The 24,020-nt window shown below is 36.8% G+C and overlaps 2 protein-coding genes across 9 annotated transcripts in view; one reads left to right on the top strand and one right to left on the bottom strand.

Moving 5' to 3' along the window:
* The window catches only part of LOC129362977 (dedicator of cytokinesis protein 2-like), a 112,522-nt gene that overhangs the window by 48,428 nt on the left and 40,074 nt on the right, over positions 1 to 24,020 (top strand). For both annotated transcript variants that reach the window (XM_055034832.1, XM_055034833.1), the window contains 2 exons: positions 2,463 to 2,605; positions 8,134 to 8,229. In XM_055034832.1, the coding sequence (XP_054890807.1) occupies positions 2,463 to 2,605; positions 8,134 to 8,229 (239 nt within the window). The remainder of the gene's footprint in view (positions 1 to 2,462; positions 2,606 to 8,133; positions 8,230 to 24,020) is intronic.
* LOC129363018 (uncharacterized) overlaps positions 2,481 to 24,020 on the bottom strand; it is a 57,953-nt gene continuing 36,413 nt past the window's right edge. For 3 of the 7 annotated variants that reach the window (XM_055034908.1, XM_055034912.1, XM_055034913.1), the window contains 4 exons: positions 17,441 to 19,318; positions 14,914 to 14,988; positions 10,304 to 10,524; positions 8,669 to 10,127 (listed from right to left, as the gene is read on the bottom strand). In XM_055034908.1, the coding sequence (XP_054890883.1) occupies positions 10,341 to 10,524; positions 14,914 to 14,988; positions 17,441 to 18,981 (1,800 nt within the window). In that variant the 5' untranslated portion in view covers positions 18,982 to 19,318 and the 3' untranslated portion in view covers positions 8,669 to 10,127; positions 10,304 to 10,340. Of the gene's footprint in view, positions 2,588 to 8,668; positions 10,128 to 10,303; positions 10,525 to 14,476; positions 14,754 to 14,913; positions 14,989 to 15,903; positions 16,099 to 17,440; positions 19,319 to 24,020 lie in introns of those variants that run through there. The other 4 variants (XM_055034911.1, XM_055034909.1, XR_008606288.1 and 1 more) reach the window with 4 other exon arrangements.

Raw genomic sequence — 24,020 nt, 5'->3', positions numbered from 1 at the left:
TCTACCACATTAAGATGTGTATTAGTCATTTCAGCAGTTAGTCAGCACACAACAAAATAAAGCTGACTTTGAAAGCTTAAAGTGCAATCACTAGTTACATATAGTATCCGAGGTTTGTTTTCTATTTCCAGATCGCACATTCGTGTTTAATTGTGAGAAGATAAAATTTCAACAAGAGTTGAAATTGAATCGGCTGAACAATCTATTGTTCAAGTTTGCAAAATAAGTTGTTGCAAATAATTTCTCCCAAGTTGAAACGTTGAAGAACAAAATGTATACATTTAGAGGTCCCGGTATGTAGCCTTCATACACACACTCTTCAAGTCACAACACCCCAAAAGTAACAACTGGGTTTGATTGTTATGTCAGTGTAACTGAAACAGGTGGAACAAAACATCCAGGTCTGTAGATTCAGAGTCAGAGTCCTCTGAAGGCCAATGGATTAATACTTAAGCTCAAAACAACAGTGGCATGAAGCACAACCCACTGTGTTGTATCTGGAAGGGCAAAAGATGAATTTCTGTTGTGGTGGATTAACCAGATTTAGCAGGGCTTCTTGGTAAATACTCAGCTGGTAGCATCTAAGGCATTAGCTGCTGTCGACAATTACTCATCCAGGAGAAATACCTTTACATAATTGAATATGGAAATGTCTGTCTGTCTATGGATTTCATATAAATTGTTTCAGTCTAAATTGAAAAATGTACAGAGTTCGTGGGTAGGGCTTGCAGTTCTATTGTTCTAGCTATTTAGTTGTGCTTTTATGTTATTTTAAAATGATATACATCAGATTTTTTTTCTGTCTCTGATCGACTTATTTAAAATTATTCCCTACGAGGTCTTGGAGGTCTTCAGCCAGTCATCCATTTTCTGATCCCTTTGTGATTTGCTTTTATGACTTTGGGTTTTTGAGATTAGTTTGTGTTGAGGGTCCAGCAGCAGGCATGAAGGCTTGGCTCAGTTAATAAAGAGCCTAATGAGCATGAGCCCAAATGAGCTTTTAATGGTCTCTGTCTACCTAAGGCTGCAGAAAGAGGCATGGGGTGGATGATGTGAAGTAACAGAAAGATGGAGAAGGAAGACATGCAAGGGAGGGGTCAGGATTGTGAGAGGGATCAGTTATTAATAAACACATTGGGAATATATGTCATTTCTGCTTGTAAACCGATAATAAATATTTTCTGCTGACAGATTACATTCACACTCTCTCGTAATAGGCTTTAGTTCTGCTGACTTCAAAAAATATTAAAAGGATAGCCTTGTTAAAGGAGCATTACATTCATTTCTACTGGCAACAAGCTCTGCAGTTCTTGTTTACTATAAGCAGGTAGTACATGAAGGCAGCTCTTAATGGAAATGGGACAGTTTTTTTCAGACCTCTTGGGAGACTATTAGCTTAAAATCTGAACTCTATGGCAGCTGTGGATAAAGGTTGCAAATAATGGAACAAGTTTCAAAATATATAGAAAAGTAGTTTCTAAGTCCAAAAGGGAAACCTAAATCCAAAGCTGCATTTAAAGAAAACTAGCAAAGAAAGAAAACTTTGAAGAAACCTTAATGAGGGTCTTGATGTTGACCTTAGGAAACTACTTTATTCTGGTGCACTGGTGAATAATCTGAACACCCTGAAATCAAACACTCATGCAGTACCATACAATTCTTGTTGAGGAAATTATGGAAATATTACGTAAAAATAACGTGAATTGTGCCAACACCAGTGAACAAGCCTAGGAGAAAATATATGGCTGTCTGGACTAAATATCAATTTTTTTCACACAATTCAAGGGAAACATATTGTAAAACTCAAGACGAAGAACCAAAAACTGCCTCACAATTTTTTATGTGTAAAAAAATTTAATTTTTTCAAACCCAAATGCCTGTTGTGTTTATATCCCTTTGCAATAAAAAAGAAACAAATCCAGGACAACTAAGTAAACCTCTTTATTATAACATTTTATTATAAATATTTTCTACTTTTCTAAACAGTGAAACAGAGAGCACAGTAACAAAGTGATGCCTCTACTCTGAAAACTAATATTTGTCCAAGAGACAAAGAAAGAAAACACTGTTAGACAACTGAGATTAATGTGTTGACTTTGGATTTGACAAAGGAGCAATTCATGTCCACTGTGACATGAATTGAACCATTAATACTTTTGATTGATACAGCTTCATTGTGGAGTCTGGAGGTAGATTTGATGTTGCTCTTCAGAGTCCAGTGGCATCATTATTCATGGCAATATGGTTTCACCTTCTTCTACAGGTGCAGCAGCAATGAATGTAAATGATGGCTTTGTGTACTTGAAAAGTTTTCCTGAGAGAAATCAGTTTAGATGCAACCTTGTGTTTCTGCCTTTAAATATTCTCCTTTGCCCTCTCTCTCCAGTTAGAGAACTTCTGTTGTATAAGTTGTTTGCTTATTGCAAAATTATCGTTTAACATTTGTGCTTGTGTTCTCACAGAATGCCGTGACGTGTTGTTACCCATGATGCTGCGGGAGCTGAGTGGTGCACTGGCCAGCATGGCTGATGGTCCTCATGACGAGAGGAGAAACAGTTTGGAGCTTCTCAACAATATTCTGGAAGTCCTTAGCAGAAAGAATGCCGTAAGTTACAAAATGGACAATCTGTTTGTGAAATGGACATTCCTAGCAGACTCGGTAGCTCCGAATATAAAGCTATTTGAAAACATAGTGGAGTAAAGACACAGCTAAACTGCAGAGATAAATTCTCTCAGCCAGGAAGCGTTAGATCCTGTTGCGTTTACTACGAGCCTCTGGAGAAACCATTTGGATAAAACAAAAGTTTCACTTGCTTTTTCTTTAGTTGTCAGTGAGTACAACATCCTAAATGGTCACTTGAGATGTGCTCAGGTTACACAACAGCAACCAGCAATAAAGCCAAAGTGTATATGGTCCTGACCTAAATTTAATAATAGATAAGAAATAAGATTAAAAAAGTGTGCTGACAGCCACAGTTATTAAAGCTCCTGTATCTGCTGACAGTAAAGGTAGATCAGCGAACATAGCTGAGGATTAAATTGGGTCTCTGTGTGCCTGATTTAACCTTAATTTCAGATATTAGCGAATGTTATCTGGCATGTGGATGTTTCTGTGATATTTGTCACATCATTCTTTTTACCAGTGGATCGATTTCACATTACATGTACATTCTCGATGCCAGTTTTGTCTTTTCTTGTTTTTCAACTAGTTGTGCAGGAAGGAGACTTCAGCTGCCCTGGACCAATTAAATCCTTTGGTCTTGCACATGTTTGCATGTGATATTTTCAGACAAATCAAAGTCAGCTCTTGAACTGAACACCTTCAAATAAACATACAGGCAGACTTCCATGCAAAACAAATACATCACCAGCATCTCGATGAAGGCTCTTTAATTGCCTGTGCAAATGGCTGACAGCCTGCCTAGACTTTGAAGTGAGGATATGTTTTTTTTTGGCTCTTATTTATTCGAATGTGCTAATGAAGCATGAGTCAAGAGAAGAGACGCACTGAGAGAAGAGAGCAAATTTAATAAATGAAATGGAGTGGAGTTTATTTGATGAGATGCATAAATAAGGGCAGTTGATGATGATATCTTGGATGTGACTATAAAAAGCAAAAATGCAGGAATGTACAAAAACGAGATGCAAAGTTGTAAAGTGAAGATGAAAACGGCCTGCTAGTGACAAGTCAGTAAAATGTCTGTACATTTGTCTTGTCTGTCTAAATAGAGGCAATATTTTATTCGACCTATGCACATGCTGTTTGGAGTAAAAAAAACGTAGGATGGAAAAAACAGGTAGAAATATGAGAATAAACAAAAGCAGAGAAATTGGCCCTCATTTTCTTTGTTTTTCACGGTTCATTGTTGCTCACTCTGGGTGGTACCTAATTAAATTGTCACACTGCAAATGTCCTCAAACCACATAGATATTCAGAGAGAAAAACAAAAACAAGCACAAAATTATTTGAAAGACAGATGCTTGTGTCTGCTAGTGTTTGCCTCGAATTTTTAACTGTCTTTGTCACTTTTGCTTGGCTATGCTGATTGCTAGCATGTATGCACCAAAAAAAAAACAAAACAAAACGACAAAAAAAGCAAAAAACAAAGGAAACGCACAGAGAATAACAAACATGGCTTACAAGAGCTTTCTGGTTTTCTTTTACCACAAGCCTAAAAACAATTGTCTTGTTAGAGAATAACTAGTTCGGAGAGTGAATAAGAACAGCAGTAGAGTTGAGTTTGAGCAGCTTTTGCAGAATAGTGTGGACTTGCACACTCATAATTTATATTATGAGAGTATATTTGTGTAGTGCAAGCTTGTCCTAAGCTTGTAAGTCAGAACAAGCTTAATAAGGTGGATAAACCACTACTTTTTTATTGTTTATAAAAAATAACCATGTGGCTTTTCTGTGGAGTTTTCTTCAACCACTTGGGGGTTCTTTAGCAGAAAGTGAATTATTGGAAGTCAAAATTGGAAATCATGGAAGAAAGTACTGATTTTCATTTAGAGCAAATACGACGGAGAAATATTTTCAAACTTGTACCCCCTGATCAAGAAAACAACAGGAAGAAGTTCATATGATGCAGCTTTTAAGTTGAAGGCAGTACAGGTCGATAGCCGCTGCACATAAGCTTGCCGTGAACAAATCCATGGTTCGGTGTTGGAGATGCAGGGCTGTGTCCTTAATAGCAGATGTATTCAGATGTATTCCTGTGGAAAGCCAAGAGCGGCAGAGATACCAACGGCTTATAGTCGGGCGTGGCTTAAATATGTACGTTTCCGGTTTTAAAAAAAAACTTTGTTGGTTCGGCTTATAGTGAGGTGCACTCTGTAGCTCGGAAAATATGATATACTTAATAGTAAAAGAACCTTTTACAAAAATTCAGTTGCATTCCTCACTACATTACCGATATTTATAAAAGCGTTGAATGTCCATGCATACTAAGAAAAACAAACACTTTTAGTAAACCAAACAAAATACAGAATTATTTTTTATCAGTATGAATTATGTTTATGATAAACACGTGGCTTATTTTGCATTTTATGAAGGCACTTTGGGATTTGGCATCTCAGAAACCTTTATCCAAACTGAGTGCGTGTGTATTGTTGGTCATTTACTCAACCCAAACATGACTAATTCCAGGATTTAATGTAATAATTGTATTTTGTTGTTTTCACTATGCTGCTTGTGGGGCCATCAGATTTAAAAATTATAAGAAGCATTTTATCTCTCAGTTCTCTTCCAGCTCTCTGGCTGATGGTAGAGAAAGTCTTTCCAATAAGCCAGAATACCTACAGTGAGCCAGAAAGATTTACTGATTTATTTAGACATAACAGCTGCTCCTCCGCTCTTCCAAACGTGTGTGTGCAGGACAACACAAACACACACACGCAGTTGTTTATCTTGCACATGCCCCTGGGCAGTGAGTCAGTGCTTTTAATGTAGTTTAATCATATCTACCTAATTCTCGTCAGGCGCTTCAAATTTTCTGCCGGCATTCTGGCACACATGTACAAATATATTACAGAAAAGTAAACAGATGTTTTTTGTCTGTGTCTCTTATTTCTGAATCCTCCTTTTTCATGTGTTATTGACCAACTCGTGCAAGGATCAATGCACCTATAGTGTCAATACAAAAAACATAAAAAATATCTTGGTCTTATCTTCAACTAATATAAACTGAAATGGAAAAGAAAGCATGCCTGATGGCAAATACTGTTTGTGGAGTCTATGAATAATAAAACTAATCTTATGGTCAAGTTATCCTTAAAGGCATTCAAATCCCTTCAGCGGTGGCTGAACTGAGCTATATTTGCACATAGAAGATACATTTTTGCTTTCACTGATGTGTTTCATTGTCTTAGGATATTACTTCAAGTGCAAAATCTCCTTGAAATAGTATTACTCAAGCAGCATATTACTCCGTATGTCACCCCCAAAAAAAGTTTTAAGAGAAATTGGAATTTTTTTTATAAGCATTTTTTACAAGATCTGAAATTTTGCCCCCCAGTTACAGCCACCTTTACTCCAATGTCTGTAAATATAATCCAGAGAGTCAATAGCCCAAAGAAGTAACCTAATTACTAAATGGAGCCCACCTACGTTTAACTGAATCTGGGCACAAATACAGCAGTACAGTGAACAACTCAGAGTTTCTTAAAAAAACGTTTGTGAGCAAACCACATCATTAACAAGATGGTGATACAATTTTAGAGGTACTTAAAGCTTAGATTGCAAAACAACATCCCAGGTTTTGAACATCTCACAGAGAGACTATTAATCTATCTTTCAAAGGAACTAGTGTGACACAGTGCAAATCTATCAAGACAGAGAAACCTGATAGAGCAGGCAGAGAGAACAATGACCTCAGACGAAGACAAAAAACCCAAAACTACCAGGTTTTAGTCTTAGTGAAAGTCATGTTGGGTGTGATTGTGCTGTTGATAATAACCTTGGATCCATCCACGCTGATAATGCGATAGCTGTTGCGTGTGCTGTCGTAAAAATAAGAGACAGTGAATTTTCCCACAGATCTTCAAGTCATTTAACCGAACAGTAGCAATGAAAAAAACATTGTTGTATGAAAGACCATAAGAAGTCAAGTTCCGACAAGAAAACTAAATCTGCACAACACCCCGAATTCAACTTACACGGCTGCGGCAGCATGATGCAGTGTAATGTTAGACCTTTAAAAAAAGTGTCACAATGTGTCATTTTACAATAATAAAAATAGTTCAGTAGTAGTATTCACTTAAATTTTGAAGATGTACACTGAATATTTAAGAAATGCACTTAACATTTGATATTTCTAAAGATTATTTTGTTTTTTCCTACTTATATTTTAGCTTGTATTGAGTTTACTTAAACCGACAAACACCCTCTTACCATAAATAAGTTATCTCATCAGAAAAATAAAAAGGCATGGCTAAGGCTTCTCATTGAAAATGTTTCCCTCTGTGGAGAGGAAGGAAAAGAAATGTAACAGGAAAGTCAGTTCAAAGGAGTTAAAAATACAGTGAGAAGAAAAATAACCTGTGCAGAAAATCCACATGCATGAAATTCTAAAATCTTTTTCTGTTCCTACCTTCATATCGGTGTAATTATTCTGTTAACGTGCATTTGAAAGCAAAATTACTTTTATGTTCCAAATGACAAACATCAAAGTTTATTACGTTACAAATAATAAACAGTTATCTTCTTAATTGTTTTATTTGGGATTCAAACTACATGAATAAAGCCTGAAAAGTAGCTTTAAGGTTCTAACTTTGTGGAAACCACAGAGTGAAAATGGGAGCATATACCAACCAATTTTAAACCGAGTATTAACAAGTACTTTGGCTCCAGACGTGGAGACAAAATTTAAAGTGAAATTCTGCAGACCCCTCTCAGTACTTAATCTACATATGTTTATTAGGTCTGAGTTAAAAAGTGTCAGCACAAAATGGAGAGAGGAGAAGTTGACCCTCCCAACCTGAGAGGGAGTCGCTTAGGTTTATTGACTATAAGATGAAGTGGGAAGATGGGATTATGAATTGAGATTGACATGAAGAGCAAAGAGATCAGCTGCATCTGCTGCATAAGTTTGGTGGTGTATGACTCGGTGATCCCCATATGTCGCTCTGATCTGACAAATATGCTAAACCTACTGCTGACAACAGGTTGAAGATAGCTAATAACAGAACCATACTTGGTATGCAGAATGCATCTGTGCAGCCGACATGAGGATTTTTCATACAGCTTTGACAGATATTATTGAGATCTTTGGAAAATGCCCCCCAGACATTTTATGTACCTTGTGCATGTGATTCTGTGATCCTTGTTGCATTCTCTGGAAACTCACACAGACTTATCTGACTGGATAAAGTTCTACAATGTGAAGTTATTTGTAGTCAGTCCACAGTGGCTTATTTATCAGGAGCTCTGGTCTGATAGTGTTGAATGAACTATAATTTGAAAAGTTGACTAGTTTAATGTCTTTAGAGTTAAAGTCACTCGTTGTTTTTAGTGTTTGCTACACTATTCTCTGTGTGTTTTTGCAGTTTTTGTTCACTTTGGTTTATTTTATAAATCTGTATTTTCTTGGCCTTATTTTTTTCCCCTCCCTTTTTTGTTTTATCTGTTTCCTTCAGGGACAAACATTTAAACATATCCAGGACATAGTGGTGTCTCTGCTGCGGATAATCAACCGAACCGTGATCACAATGGGCCGAGAGCACGCACTGATTGTAAGTACATACCACCATCCTTTTCTCCTGAGATATAAGGTTCCTACACAGTCTGGGAGAAACTGGAAAAGGTGGAACTTCAAAAAAGAAAAACAAAGAGTGCAAAAAATCTCTATATTGCTCCATAACCATTGTCTAAATATGTTGTCCATCCATCTGTTTATCCATCGGTTTTATGTTAAAAGCCTGCACTCTCTGTCATGTCTTTATTATAAACGTTATCATAGTTTAACAAATAAAGTCAGAACTCTAGACATTTTAGACTAGAAAAGTGTAGAATACTGATATTCATGGTATGATGTAGATTGGCTCTACATATATTAATGAAGGACGGCTTCTTATTGTTTTGTGTGAATGTTTACCTTAAAAAAAATACTTTCAACTATTTGAGGTGTAAGATTCATGGTCTTTCTGAAACACAAAGCATGGTCACAGCATCTTCTGTTCAAAATACACGTTTTATTGGACATACAAGTGGAAGATCAGATGAAAGGGCTTTGCTGCAGCTCACGCACTGAAGTTACAGATTATAAAATGACAGGGCGTTCTGGATATAGATTGGATAATTAGTAAGTGTGCTGTCATCCAGGATTCTAATTGGTGGCAACTTGTCAGCCAGAGGATGTTGAAGTAGGCTTTGTATGATTAGTGATTATGCCCTCAATGGCTGGGGAGCAAGCATGGTACAAATTATGTGTAAGACAAAAAGTAGCCCTGTTTTTACATTCATGAACAACAACGTAGAGCTGTTGAGGATTTTACTACTTTATGTATTTCTTCCTTGGTAGATTGTGATTCTGTTGTCATATTACTAAGTGTGTCATAAACTCTCAAAAAAAAAAAAAACTCTAAATTTAACATGGAAAGTTTAAACACCTAATTTTTTTTTTATATAAATTTTGGAAAACATTTCAATGCATAAACAGATAATCCTTTTGTGCAATGTAAGCAATTCAGGAATATTCAAACCTCAACTTTTAGTTTGCCTCTTAATCTTAAACCAATGGCAGCAAATTGGCTTCAATTGAATAAATAATGATACAGTTTTACATTGTTAATGCTGGCTAGGTTTTAAAAGCAAAGTGATTGGTGGTGTGGATCAGAAGTGGAATAAATATGGACTTTATGCAGGCATATGTGGCAAAGTTATTTCTAGTGATTCAGTTGGTTTATTGGAGGTGTAAGTCAGTGCTCATGAACCTGTTTCTGTGCAAGGATTTGTATGCACAGTTTGTGAAACTCCTTGGAAAAGAAATTGAGTTTGAGCAGAACAAATTTCCATTTTGGATGAAAAATAAGAGAGAGAGAATAAATCACTCTGTCAGCCAGTGTTGACAGATTTTTTTTTTTAATTATCTGACACACTTGTCAGTCTTTCAACAACTGCCTATCACATTGTCTCTTAATATATTCTGAGTGCATTTTCCATTATGCTGTTGATCCGTTGAGCAAGCGCTCCGTTTCCAGATGGGTCGTCGGCTCGTGTTCGACGACACGCCTCTAGTAATTCAAGTGTTGCTACATTCACATTCCAGAACTTCCAAATGAATATTCCAGGCGGTTTAATTCCTGGGATTAACATCAAGTCTTTCCCTTATTGCTGTGACAGCCCATTGATCTGTCCATCCGTTCAGTCGGCCAGGGAAGCCATTTGATATCAGAGGTCCCCAGTCTTTCTTAATTATTCTCTACAACTTTGGTTTAAAAACAGCATCCTTACTCTAATTTCAAGTTAGTTGAGAAATTATCCCATGAAGTCTTATTATTATTATCCCAAGCAGTCATCCTCTGGAGCTGAGGAAAAATCTCCGTGGCTATTATAATCTATTTTCCTTTCCATCTGTGTTTATTCATCTGCACTGTTACCATGAGATTCTGTCAGGCCTTAGGATGAGCAGCTGTGGAGGGACAAAAAATCAATTTACATGGAAACCTGTTGGAAAGAACATTTCAGTCGGAATCTGATAAAACTCTCTGCACATCCACATGAAAAAGTTGCTTTCCTCTGCAGCAAAATATTTTGGTTCATATATATATATATATATATATATATATAATCAATTCCCTTATGCACCTGCTGGCCAGAAAGGTGTTTGTGATTTCCATGACTGTTAGAGCCACCAGAAACACTTCTTGCGCAGTTTCTTAACACGTGCCTTGGTGCTTGGGCGGCTGGAGGACAATGGAGCTGGCAGGGGCTTGGTCTGAGTTGGGGCAGGCACATCATATTCACCCTCGAGGGCTTCAATCACCCGTTGGAAGCGTCCCTCCTGCTGTCGGAAATCATGCTCCACGCTGGAGGAGGGAGGCAGAGCAAGTGGGAAAGGAAAAAAGAAGAAAAAAGGTTTCATTTTGAGGAGTCAGTATATTCAAGCTGAATTTATTTCTCAGAAAATTACACTGCATTTAAACTGTGGAAAAAAAAAAAAAAGATTAACTGAGAGATATTAAGAGACGTAAAACAGCAAAGCAAGAAAGTCTTTGTGAGTTGAAAATATGGCGGCAAAATGCTGACAGAGCACCAAATAGGGTTGCAAATTGTATTTGAAATCATGTGGTGCCTTTAACGTAGGATGTATGCACCTTCTGCACACACCCATGCTTTCAAACAGGTCTTAACTCAGCACTCATTTCACGTCCAGGGTATTCTTCTGCACTTCATGCACCGTAGATCACAGACTGGTGAGGTGAGAGTGGGAGGAGAATGAAAAGGGGGACTGCAAAAGAGAAGAGGGGGACATTTGCACAATGGAAGAGCTTAAGGAAAGAGTAAGGGAGGAACTTCTTTGCTCTTCAGAAGTGTTCAAAGCAGACCCTCTTGGCCTTCTTTTTCTATGCTCTCATTCCCCCTCCCCTCTCTGGTCGCTCTCTTGCGCTCTCTTTTTCTGATGTGTCCGTTGCTGCAGGTCATAATGTAGTAGTCTTTGAGCTTCCAGCTTCATTTTGGCGACGGTGTTTGTGTGTGGGCGGCTGTGTGCTGAGCCGGATTAAAGGGGTGGAGCTGAATAGGGCTTGGCATCTGGAGTTAATGAGGCACATGATGAGGCAGAGAGAGCAGATACGACTAACCATCCTTCCCTCCTCCTATATCCGAATGCCACAACACAAATACCCACTGAGAAACACTCAGCATAAAGGCAGCGACGCGCTGCTCTACTGAACAGCATGTACAGTATACATCCCACAGCTAAGTAATGAGGAAAAGTGATGCTGTGAGATATTTAAAATAGATAATGTGGAGTAAATAAAATCAAAACCCACTGCATAATAAGTAACATAAAATAAATTGAGGATCATAAGTGCCAACAGAGATATGGACAAGTAAAAGCTCACCTAAAGAGAGTTTAGTGATCGAGTTAGGAAGGAGGAATATTTTAGTAGAAGTTAAAGCTCTACTGCCCACAGAGGAAGTGAGACGTCTTTATAAAAATTTATATCTACAATATCCAAACTGCCAATATACACGGATACTATTCATGGATAATTTACCATACAAAATACAAGAAGTGCATCACCAGACCAACATTTAGTTGGCCACACTATATCATGAGTCATTTTGCTGTTTACAATTTAAACCATAAATTCTTATGCAGTACAAAACCCTCTAGAAACCCACTGTGTTCTAGAAATACTGTACAGAAATAGTAAACTGGATGAAACACATCAAGATCTGCCAGTTCCTTTGCTGCCACATATGTTTGCATCAAAGGAACTGACAAATCAGGCTAATTGTAACATTACTACATTTGCTTGTTTTGACTAAAAAACTCTCTAATCTCTTTTAAAATGAGGAGTGTGTCATGCTTTCATTTGACAAAGGAAAAAGAGGAAAACTTTTAGAGCTTTATTATTACAATACTCCTTTAATTAGCATTTCTTTTTTTACAAATCATCAAACTCCTTTGACAGTTTGTCCTTTTACTTAGTCCCAACAACTTTAAAACTTTATTAATGATAAATTTCAACATTTAGAGAAGTAAAGTGTTATGCCAGAGCTGATTTTGTGTGACTTCATAGCGATTTTAACCAAACAGGGATGCAAAGGAGAGAGTTTGAGCATGACACAACAAAAAATCATGTCATAATCCATTTTTATTTTTATTTCTCTTAAATAATATCCAACAAGCTGAATAGAGAATCCACATCATTCCATCACACATTAAGGAGATAAATACATGTAGCTTTTTCTCCACTGACTCTGGCCCCAGTAACTACATATAAGCAAATAAAGTCATTGGTTGCACTTAATTTATGAGCTAATCATAAATTAGCCTGACTATTGCCTCAATGTGCTACTCCACTTGAAAAATAAATCTTGCCTACTCCACATTCTGGACTTTCTCCCCTTGACTCAGACTGTTTTTGGATTTGTGACCAGGCCAATCAGCAAACAGGAGGAGAAGTTGTGAGACTGCCTCAGGAACTTCAGCAGGAATTAATTTGATTTGACCATCCCTGACCACTTCAGGGGTGCCACTCTGCTTAAGCTAAACATAAAAAGGGTTGGAGTACAATAGGGCCTTGTTTTAACGCGTCTTCCTTCTTTATAGTCGTACTTATTAAATTAGAATATGCCTTTCATCAAGGCTTGCTTGTCAGTTTTAGAGAACATTTAGAAAAATAATCCTTAAACAGGTATTAAACATAATCTTCATTAGCTTATATTGGTGTATTGACAAGTTTTTTTTATTGTTCTAATGTAATACTCTAATCTTAAATGTCATGATGCTTGAGAAATACTGGAAAAATCTGAAATATTTAGCAGTTCAGTTGAAGTAAGGGTTAATGGGTTTGTGCTTCGGGTGTATAGATATCATACATAATTTATGTCTCCGCAGTACTTCACTGCTGAAGGAGAAGAAAGTGACAGTAAAAATTTGATTGGTTGGTTTGCAGAAGAGCTTGTATATATTACATGTGTATTTATGTTTCGAAAGCTATGGATGAGATTGATCGTTTCAATTTTTTTCTCATAGCATAAAGATTCATACGAACTGACGGCTGTAAATGATCTCCTTTAGTCCATGTCAAAACCCTACTTTTGCCCAATGCAAATCATATGGATGGATGCCCCAGACTCTAGTTATTTTCTGCTTATAGGTGTATTCTGCTATGTACTTTCCTTTTTGCTCTGAATTTCCTAGCTTTAATAAAGCCGCTACTACCTTCTCAATGAAATTGCACATTTCACATTTTTTAAAATAAGAAAGTATGTTTCTTTCACTGAAAAAACCCCCCCAAAAAACACATTAATAATAATGAATACCGAGGAAAAAATAGTCATTGGGTATATGGCAGCATTTTTCGTATGTCTTTAACTAAAGTGCCTTGTTGTCTCTTTCTTGAATTGATCGGCGTTTACGTACTTCAAATGTGTGCGTCTAAAAGCGAAGTGGAACTGAAGAAAAAATTAAACACATTAAAAGATATTTGAACTCACCTGCTTAATATTACTTACATTCTATACTTAGTGGACGTTTTGAGACAGACCAATCAGCTAAGCAGATATAACAATAACCAAATTTGGTTGTGTTTTTAAGCAGTAATTTCTTATGTCATATTTATTTATTTTTTCAATGTTTTCTTAAGTGGACTTTGCGCTCAGTGCATTTAACAGTTCCCTAAAAACTGTTTTCCCGACCTTTTACGCTGTTTTATCAAATTTATTACCATTTCACTGTCTGTGAAAATGCCTCTGGAAGTTGTGATTAAATTTGCTTACAGAAGCTTTTTGTGTGTTTTCCATTTAAGTGAAATGTGTCGTTTAAAGTGCAGTCACATCCTGATTTATATTCAAAAGATGTTGGTTAGTCTTTCTGATACTTGAATGTTCTGTCTTGGTTGAGGGAATTAAGCCAGCAAAATACACTTTCATATTTGAGGAAAAAAGAAACCTAAACTGTAGCTGTCTTGGAGAAGTTCATGGTTTCAATTCAATCTAATCCTCATTAAATAATTATTTTATCAGCAAGTAATTCATTTACAAATTATCCAAGATCATGTGTGTTTTATTTAATGTAGCTCGGATTTCTAATTGCATATCCATATTATATAAACATACTTATGCTGTAAGTCCTGAAGGGAATCCAGGCTTGCAAGTAAATTGTTGTTTTGATTGCAAACTAGCAAAATACACTTATAAATACAGGTGCATTTGTCTCAAGCCTGCTGTGATTCCGTAAATTTATATTGGTGTCAAGAATGCCCCAAAGATGAACAGATGGAATAATGTTCATTATAAAAATATGTGAATGAAATGCAAGATTTGATGGAGGTGAACAGAGAACAAAGCACAGAAGATGTTAATGAGCAGCTTCAGAGATTACATAGAACAATCACATTACTTCAGTAGTTGAGTTACATATTTCATGGGTGTAGATGGAAAGATGCAGCTTTTATATCCCTCCATATTTTTTCTTTATCCACAAAACCCATTTTCCTGGATAAAATATTTTCCTCTAATACACAGCTTGCATTCATTGAGGATCACTTTAGTGAAGTCATGACTTTCTTCTTCCTTGTATCTGAAAATTAGAACTTAATTAGTCATATGAATGCACTGAGACACTGGAGAGAAATGAGAAGTGAAGAATTAAAAAGCTAAGATAAAAGCTTTCAGGTAATTTTTAGTTATCTGTCCTTGGGATATAATATAAGTTCAGTTCATTGATTTGTATTGGTTACCTGTAAATGATGCAGGCTGTCTTCTGGCAGGTGGGGCAGTTGTTTATGTCTTGGCCAGTTCTGTATGAGCTGCGACTGCAGAAACAACACATGTCAACAAACATAAACACATGGAAAAAGAACCATGAAGCATGCTGTGTTTGACAATGGTAAAACAAACAGTTTTTCCTGCAGTGTTTTCCTATTTAAGTTTAGACTATAGTGTCTAACGGCGTCTTGAGTATTTTCGAGTGATGTCACATTTGTTAATTTGGTTGGCCACTGGTGCCCATAGCGTAACTTATAAAAATATAATGCTGCACTTCTTTATGCTGTCTTTTAATGCAATGCAGATGAAAAAAATGGTGATGGTGGCATGAAGTAGGTTATTTCATTAATTTATCACTATTAAAAGTTACATTGTCAAGACTGCTCATGTTCTAGATCTTATTACTTCCTATCATAAATGTTTAATGCTTAGTTATTGCCAATATAATTTGAATTATTAAATAACTGAAAACAATGTGATGGTAGGTCTAGACACTTGTAATTATGTTTGGAGAATATCAGTAAATCTTGTCTCAAGATAAACAAATGACACAAGCATAAAATGCAGATGTTAATTTATTTTTGTTTTTAAAGTTGTTAGATCTATTTAAAAATACAAAATCAAATAATTAAACCTAAAAAAAATATTTAAATATTATCACACAAACACACTGTGTTACCAAGTGTACACAAGGACACAGATGTTGTTAAGCTGATGATCAGTGCCATGTAATTAAAAGACTTTGTTTTGCTGAGATGCTTTGGTTGGCCTTTGGTTGAACTGATTAGATGAAAGAGTAACTGATTTATTTTGATAAAATTGACATTTCAATTACAGTTCTGTTGCAAGAAACAGTATCACTGGCATCATTTTTCTCCTAACAACCTTTTATCAAAGACAACTGCACTGAAGTATTTGCTTTAGGAAAGAAAATAGTACATGAAGCAGAGCACAGCAGTAACCTTTAAGCTCAAATGACGCTTTTATCACAGCAGTCCACTTGCAGTGCTGTCATTGCTGGTGCTGCAACAGATAGACACAGACCCTCCAACATGGTGGTTCTGCTCGGTTGTTCATGTCTATCTGACACTCAATTCCCTCCCTTTGTGTCCTACTGGCTCCCATCGTTCTGTCTCAGTCTGCCTGCTAATCTCAAACTTAACCAAACACACACACACACACACACACACAGACACACCAAAGTGCACTGATTCATGATATTAGACAGGGTAAGACAGCTTAAACACTAGGTTTAGGAGTCTTATAGAGCAGCTTGATCATTAATTGCAGGGTAATCTTATAAGGATTAGTCTTGGTAATAACCCATCTGTTAACCAGAAGGACATGCAATAAAAATGGCCTAAGTACATGTGAAGGTGAAGATGTAGCCATTTCAGCAGTTGATGATTTGCAAAGAAGATTGATCAGGACCAAATGTCTATTTACGTAGAGGAGTGATCTGCCAAAGTAGAGACTGATTTGACCTTAAGTTCCCTTAAGGTCAAAGATGCATTTTAAAAATGCATCTTTCCTCAAGGTAAATTTGCTTCTTTTTAAAACCACTGTGCTAAGATTGTACTATGCAAATGACACACAGGTGAACATAGCTGAACAATTCATTGAACACAGAATTTGCTCAATGAATGTACATAATTCAGTGTCTAAATTTGATCTTTCTATAGAAGTGGTATCCAATAGTAACACAATAACTTCTCATTGTAACCCAAGGTAGATGGTAAAGAGGCTGAATTGATTAGAAGTAAAGTTATTCACAGCTTTGAGACAGAGATGTGCTTTACATGCGGAACTGTGAAAATGCAGATGAGGAAAGAACTGACAATATGAATGAAGTGGAGTGAAATGTTGAGGTGGAAGATAAACAAATTGCATGAAGCAATTTGAACAGTAGGAATCAAGAATTTGCAGATAAACAGGAAGGGATTATTGTGCTTTGCTGGAGAATCATTGTTGAGCTGTGGCTGCTGCTCTAAATGGTGAATAAAATGAAAGAACAAGGGAAAAGGATTCTAATATTAACTAAAGGTAAATAAGTAAGTGACTCTGTGAGATTGATTCAGACATTTAGCTTGTGCATGTGCATACACATACATACACAGATTGACTATTCTCTACAGACCTAAAATTTTAAAAGCTATTCCAAAACCTTGAAAGCCTGACGGTATAAGTTGCCATAAAAAACTTAAATATACTCTCTTCTCAATCTTTTGCTCTCCCTTGACAATATATGTGCCTCCGATATTTACTCTTTTATCACTCTACCCCACTCCTGCTTGAGCACCCACTCTTGCAGTGAATTCCTTTCATTTTTCTTTTTCTCTATTATTGACTCCATCTCTTCCTTTCCCCTCTTTTTTATTGCCCAATCTTTATGCATTTTTGCCCTCCATTTCCTTTTGCTCTTTTTAAGTTTTTTTAAATTTATTTTTCTTATCTCTCCCTTCTCCTTGCTGTGTACTTTTAGAGCCTCATTGCACTCACCCTTCGCTTAAAGCTTTGCTCTTCTCCAGGTCTTGAATCACATTGAGAAGCACCTTAATCTTCTCCTGATTGGACTGAAGGTTCTCCTCCACATTTTGTAGCTGTCTCTCCAGCCCAGGTGGCACATTCACTGCCTGTCCATCTATAAGTCCTCCTGGTGCCCCATTACATTGTGCTTTCATATGAATCTGACAAGGCAGAGTGTTGTCATCAAATGATTTGCTCTTCTGCTTTGTGTCCTTGAATTTTATACGCCCTGTGGATTGCTTGGGTGACTTTGTGGCCTCTTGGTTTTTGGTGTGTGCTGCAGGTGTGGTTGGTTTAGAATGAGTCACTTTAGGAGAGTGTTTTGGTGGGAGAGGTGGGTTGCTGCTGGATTTTGAGTCACTGAGAGGGGAAGGCGTTTGAGACTTAGAAATGTTGCAGACTGATTCATCTGTTTTCTGGATTTGACCCTGATTGTGATTTTGTTTGTCTGTTGGTTGTTTTTGGTTTGCCTCTGCATTTTGTGTGAGAGCTGACGTTCCGTCTGTGTTGGAGTGTGTGTGTGTTTCTGATGTTTGTGTGGCTGAGTCCTTATAACAGGTAAAGTCTGCTGAATGTGGCCTTGTCTGCAGCTTTGAGTCTTTTGTTTGGTTATGAGTATGTGCCGTGTGGTTGAACTGTGAACTGTGTGTTTTTGGCATGGTGTGGGACAACTGGCATATTTGAGCTGTCTTTGCTGATGTGGGCTGAAGTGGGTTGGCTCTGTCTGTGCTTTTGGAGCAAGACTGAGAACTCAGCGCAGCAGAGGCTTTTCTTGACTGGGTGGGGGCTACAGATGTTTTCCGTGGTGGATTAGGTAAAGTTTGACTTGCTGTTATTTGATTGACTGCTCTCCTGCGACATGCACCTGTGCACTGCGTAATCTGCGACCGTCTCCTCCCACACGTCACACATAGACGTTGTGGCGAGGTTGCCATTGTTCGACAGGGCCGAGGTGTGGTCGCATGTGCAGCTGAACAAACGCTTGCTGTCTTTAACACCGAGCGATGGCCTTCCCCTCGCAGAGATTGCACCCTTCTCTTTTCCTGTGCAGGCTCCTTGCTTTCTGTAGATTCACTGCAAACGCCTCCCACCAAATCTGAAGCTACTACACTCCCATTTATATACCGAGTTGTCCTTTTATCTTTTTTGTCCTTCGGGTTTGTTTGTATAGTCCTGATCTGGCAATAAACTCCACTGCCCGACCCTTGTGACCCCATGTCGTCCTGCGTAAGGCTGTTGATTTCGTTCTGAGACGTCTCTTTGGACAACGGCAGGTTCTTGCTGTCACTTCTGATAGCTCCTCCTGTGTCCGCTGCCAGTGATTGTTCTGTCGCCATGGTGAGGGACTGATGCGTTGTGGTCTGTTGGCTGCAGTGTCGTTTGATAGAGGGTAGAGTCCGCAGTCTGGGAGATGTCTGCACCCCAATGCTGCAAAATGGACCCCATCGCCCCCCAGCCAGAGGAACTCCCAGCGCAGGCACCGGATTAGTTGGATCTGCCACTCTCCTGCCCATGCTCCTCTGCAGGTTGGCTCAGCCCCCGGAGGAGCTGAAAGGGATGGAGGCAAGCGGCGACATCAGCCAGCCTCTGCAAGGTTATATCCAACAGAAAGGAAAAAGGTTCCAGCTTTTGTTTACCAAAATAAATCCGAGTGTTGCAGAGGCAGATGAAAAGAGCTTTGTATAGACGTTGTTGACAGGAATTCAATATCCAATAAACTCTGGGGATTCTTTCATTATTGATCTCCTTCGAAGTTTAGTCAACTCTGAGTGGACATCTCTGTCAGAGTATTTCTCACTTTCTGACCAATGGCCTGCAGGTGATGTCTTCTTTGGGCATTCCTGATTAGTTCTAAACAGAAAAGAAAGAGAGAAAGGAAATAAATGAGCAAAATAAAATAAAAGACAGAGGTAATAAATGGTAAGACTGGAAAGAAGATATAGACATTAGGCACATTAAGCACCTTATAAAAGCTTCAACTACGACTGACTGCTCCCACTGACCAGATCAATAGAAGTCTATTAAGTTCTTATAACCAAGGAGGTGAGTTGGATTTATAGTGTTAAATTTTTATATTTAATTTGAGAAAACGTGTAGATTTCCTTGAAATACTTCAAAAGTTTGAGTGCATTTCTGGTGGTTACACACATACTTGATTTGTTCATAGATGTTGGTGCAGTATTTTATCACATTGTTAGTTGTGTCCTGCTTGCAATATACAACATCAAATATGGATTAGTAAATAAGAGATTCACAATCACCCCCTGGCTGTGTTACTCCCTATGTAAATTTATTTGTGCTTTTTGGTGTTCATGACTTTATGGCAATAATTGAGTATGTGCATATTTTTCTTAATCCTTGTCTCTAACAAAGCAAATTACAAAGTGGAGTCTTTTAATCAATTATTAATTAAATTACAAAGATAAAGAGAAATAGGGAATAGAGCTTCAATATTTATTTTTATGGCTGAAGTTGTAGCTCTAAATATGTATGTGGTGCTTATGGAAAAAATCGGTAACCGGAAATAGTCAATGATATGGAACTGTCTGTTTAGGAACCCCCAAAATGTGCTGGTGTTGATATAGGTTTCAGTCTTATATAGGTTTCCTTTGCCTTTCTGATACAAATAAAACAAAGTATTGAGAGAAAATTAATTTATCTTTAGAGTAGTCAGTACTTATCGCAGCATCACACCCACTAAGGTATAGATTCAAGTCACCATAACCATCAACTGAAGTTCATAAACAGTGGTCAATGTTTCCGGATCCTCTTTCTCACAATAGTATGGTCAGTTTAAATCTAAAAAGTTTTACTTTATTCAGGCCGTAAAAGCAAACATTCAAACTCTATTTGTGTTTGTGCCATCCATTCATCCATTATCTATATCTACTTATCCCCTCTGAGTTGAAGGACAGCTGGTGCCTATCCCACAGACAATTGAGATAACACACATAGGCACCAGTAGAACATTCAAACTCCACACAGAAAGACCCCAGGCCACTATTTGAACTCAGGACCTTTTATGTCCAAAAGGCAACAATGCAGCCAGTTGCCCAACTGTGCAGGAACATTGATTATTTAAAAAATGCATTTTTGCAGTCTTCAGAAAGGTAACTCAGATTTGTGTGGGGCCACATTGTATAATAGAACTGAAGAAAATATATTGGTTTTATTACCATAAACTAATTGAGAAAACAAATGGAGACCATTTGACTGTCCATATTGAATCGGTTCTGTATTTAAGAGCATTGGATAGTGATTGAAACCTAATTGTTTCAAGAGCTTTCCTTTGGGTTAATTGAATCATGGTGTAAGGCAAATTTAGCTCTTAGTATAATTGGCAATTTAGAACATTAGTATTCTGACTCTGTATAAAATAAAATCCTTATTACATTTAAAATGTATTCAAATTTATGATAGAAAACAAATCCCCTTTGTTGTGCGTCTCTTCTGATCATTGCATAACAAAAGTCACCAACAATTGCAATTTTGTACTAACATTTTTTTCTATTACTATTTACTTAGGATCCAGATGATTTATTTTCTGATAGACAAAATGGCCACATTGACTCATTTTGTTCAGCATTAAAATCTCTAGGACTGAGGATAGAAGTGCTTTCTTAAATGTTCTCAAAGTCTAAGTTTGCGGAGAAAATGAGGACAGGATTGAAGAAGGATCTTTTGCACAGTACCTGGCGCTATGCACACATTTGTAAACAACAAGAAAGAAGATCAACCAAGAGAGAGAAAGAACATCAGACAAGTCATTGTTGAGTCACAAGTTTTAAAAGGACTTTCTTAGTTCAGAAAAAATATTCTCTTTTTGAGAAGATTGCTCTTGAAGAGGAGCTACATACAGACTTAAATATTTAGTTGGTCTATTTCACTTGCTAAGTAAATATTAAGTTTGGAATTGTTACATTTATAAATGTATGGTCGATATGGTAAAGATGTCACTTTGGAGAGTAAACTCTCTATTTTTTTTCCCCGCTCTTGTGACAAGCTAAATTACCCAAATCATTCCAGTTATTTTTGACTATGCAGCTGTACAACAGTAAACCATAGTTATCCAGACTGACTGGCTCTTAGTACTTTTAAGATGTTTTTTTCCACCAATGCTAGTATTTTCATGAAGACAAGAGTTGCTTTGACACAACATTACAACTTAACAATAATATGCAGAAGAGATTTGTTGATTGTTCCTTAAACTGGGAAGCTGTGTTGTTAGAGGAAATGGAACATTAATAGCTGGTATTTTATTATTTTAATCAAAGTGCTGGACGATAAAGTAATAAAAACACATCAACAGTATTTTCCAAAATTATGAGCACAATTTTAAGAGATTGGGAAGAACAGAAGGATCAGAAGAGATGAAGAGTGGTGGGAACAGACAGATGGAAACATATGATGTGAGCTAAAGAAGAGAAGGGACATTTTGTCCAGCTTCAAAAGCAACACTCACAGCAGTAGAAACTTAGAGGCATTGTTTGATTATTTATATATTAACCTCCCTCAGACATTATTATAAAGTTGAGGGAGAGCTCGAACTACTTATTTGTTTGAAGTCATTTGAAATTCAGGATTGCAAATCAGTGGTGTGGAGTCTTAGTCTTACTGCAGATAACTTGAAAATGATACAGTGGGTTCGACCATCAGTGTTTCAGTATCCTAACAATATCTCAAACAGGTAATGCTTGATGTTAAATTTGCAGGCGCATTCTGTGAAATAAGAAAATAGCTTTTTTTATGCAATATTGTGAAGCATTGCCCCAGAGATGCTCAGGTTATAGAGCTAATAAAGAAGCAGTATAATGTTTTTAAACTAAAGACAAAAATTGAGGCTATTTCAGAGGCATTATGTAATTATACATACAGTATAATACATAACGGATGTAAATCTGTTTAGGTTTTGCAATAAGAATAAGAAATCTCGGACAAAATGTTTTTCACGTATCATGGTGTTTTGTTTTTTTTACATTCTGTTCAATTAAAGTCAAAAGTATTAAAACAGATTTAACCTTTAAATTATTAAAAAGTTAGTAAAATCATAAAACCTCATACAAAAAGCAAAAAAAAAAAAAACAAAAGAGAGAAAATAGGAAACATGGAAACCAGGTCATTCATTTTAAATATCTAAAATTTAAATTCAATGTACACTGTTTAATTTATTTTGTAAATAAGACAAAGCAATTTTTTATTCATTGCATTTCAGTTACTGCATTACCTTAAAGTTAAATATTTTCTCTGACATTATTGAGAAAAATAAGCAAACTTTGTCGAACAAATAACCTCAAGAAGATTTTGAGGTCTTACAGTCATTACAAATATTTTGTTATTAATTGACAACATCTAACTGTCACTGACTGCAATGAGATCCCTTGGAAGCTCTTATGTATTCAGAATAAGGGTCATGCGCGCATCCTTCCATACCAAAGCCTCATTATGATTTCTAGAGACTCATTTGAAAGCCTGATGTCTTCATGCTGTTGAACAGAATGACAATTACCACTTTATTTTTCTTTTTTTTTTGCTGCAAGTGAAACAAATGTCAGATTCTTTAGGCCTTCAGTTTTCATTCAAGAGTGCAATATTAAATATTAAAACTGAATTAATACACTTCATTGTGAATGCTTACATACCCCAGGGTATGTAAGCACACAGGGAGCAGTGTAAGTTTAGATTGTGCTCAGTTTGCATTGCTCTACATCCTGTACCTGCAGATTTTCAAGAGTTGGGCTAGTTGCATGTTACGCTGTGGTTATTGATTCACCATATCTTCCATAAAACTGATTAAAGCAAATCAAGGTGATCCCTCTCTAACAATAGACTGCAGAGGCCTTTGGCCAGAATACATCCCTGGAGAGTCACAGTGGAGCTTAAAAGGGTGCACAAGACAGGTTTTTGTGATTTACAAAAAGACCATATGCAATTGGCCTCCCTGACCAATTTCTGTTTAATAAATTTTATTGAAACTTCCAGTTTTTATGGCGTTTTCCCACATTTTTAAATAGTTTGTTTTTAAGAGTTTTATGGTATATATTTCTAATTTGTTTTCACTGATAACTTGGTACAATCATGTCATCTTAATTTTTTGTAACCTCACTATAAATTATGACTTGAGCTAAAGAATTATTAAAGGTTATTCAAATTCACCATAATTGATGTTATATGTGCAATAGATAATCTAATTCAACCAAAAGTATTTGTTTCATCTCTGTGTCCAGAATTATTATTATTTTTTGTCTATTTCAGTTTTTTTTGTGCAATTTCTCCAGAATGGATTTGCTTAAGTTATGATTTGATTGTACAATGAAGGTGAGAGCCTTTAAAACAGTCACATCACTTTTGAGATGTGCTGTGGAAAGATTTTTCTTATTTGTTTACTAAGCAATCCAAAACTACGGGGTGGATGAGATGAGGATTGAGATGTGATGCTTGCCAGTAACAATTTGCAGATGATAGCTATCCAGTGGGAAAAAGATGATGATTGCTAACAGAAGAAGGCTTTGTTTGCATACTTGAAAGAAAATGGACAGGTGTGTTAAAATATAGC

The sequence above is a fragment of the Poeciliopsis prolifica genome, unplaced genomic scaffold (assembly GCF_027474105.1).
Source record: "Poeciliopsis prolifica strain line A6 unplaced genomic scaffold, Auburn_PproV2 SCAFFOLD009, whole genome shotgun sequence".
Taxonomy (NCBI): Eukaryota; Metazoa; Chordata; class Actinopteri; order Cyprinodontiformes; family Poeciliidae; genus Poeciliopsis; species Poeciliopsis prolifica.
The sequence above is the reverse complement of the archived record's forward strand: the minus strand, read 5'-3'. Positions and strand labels throughout refer to the sequence as shown.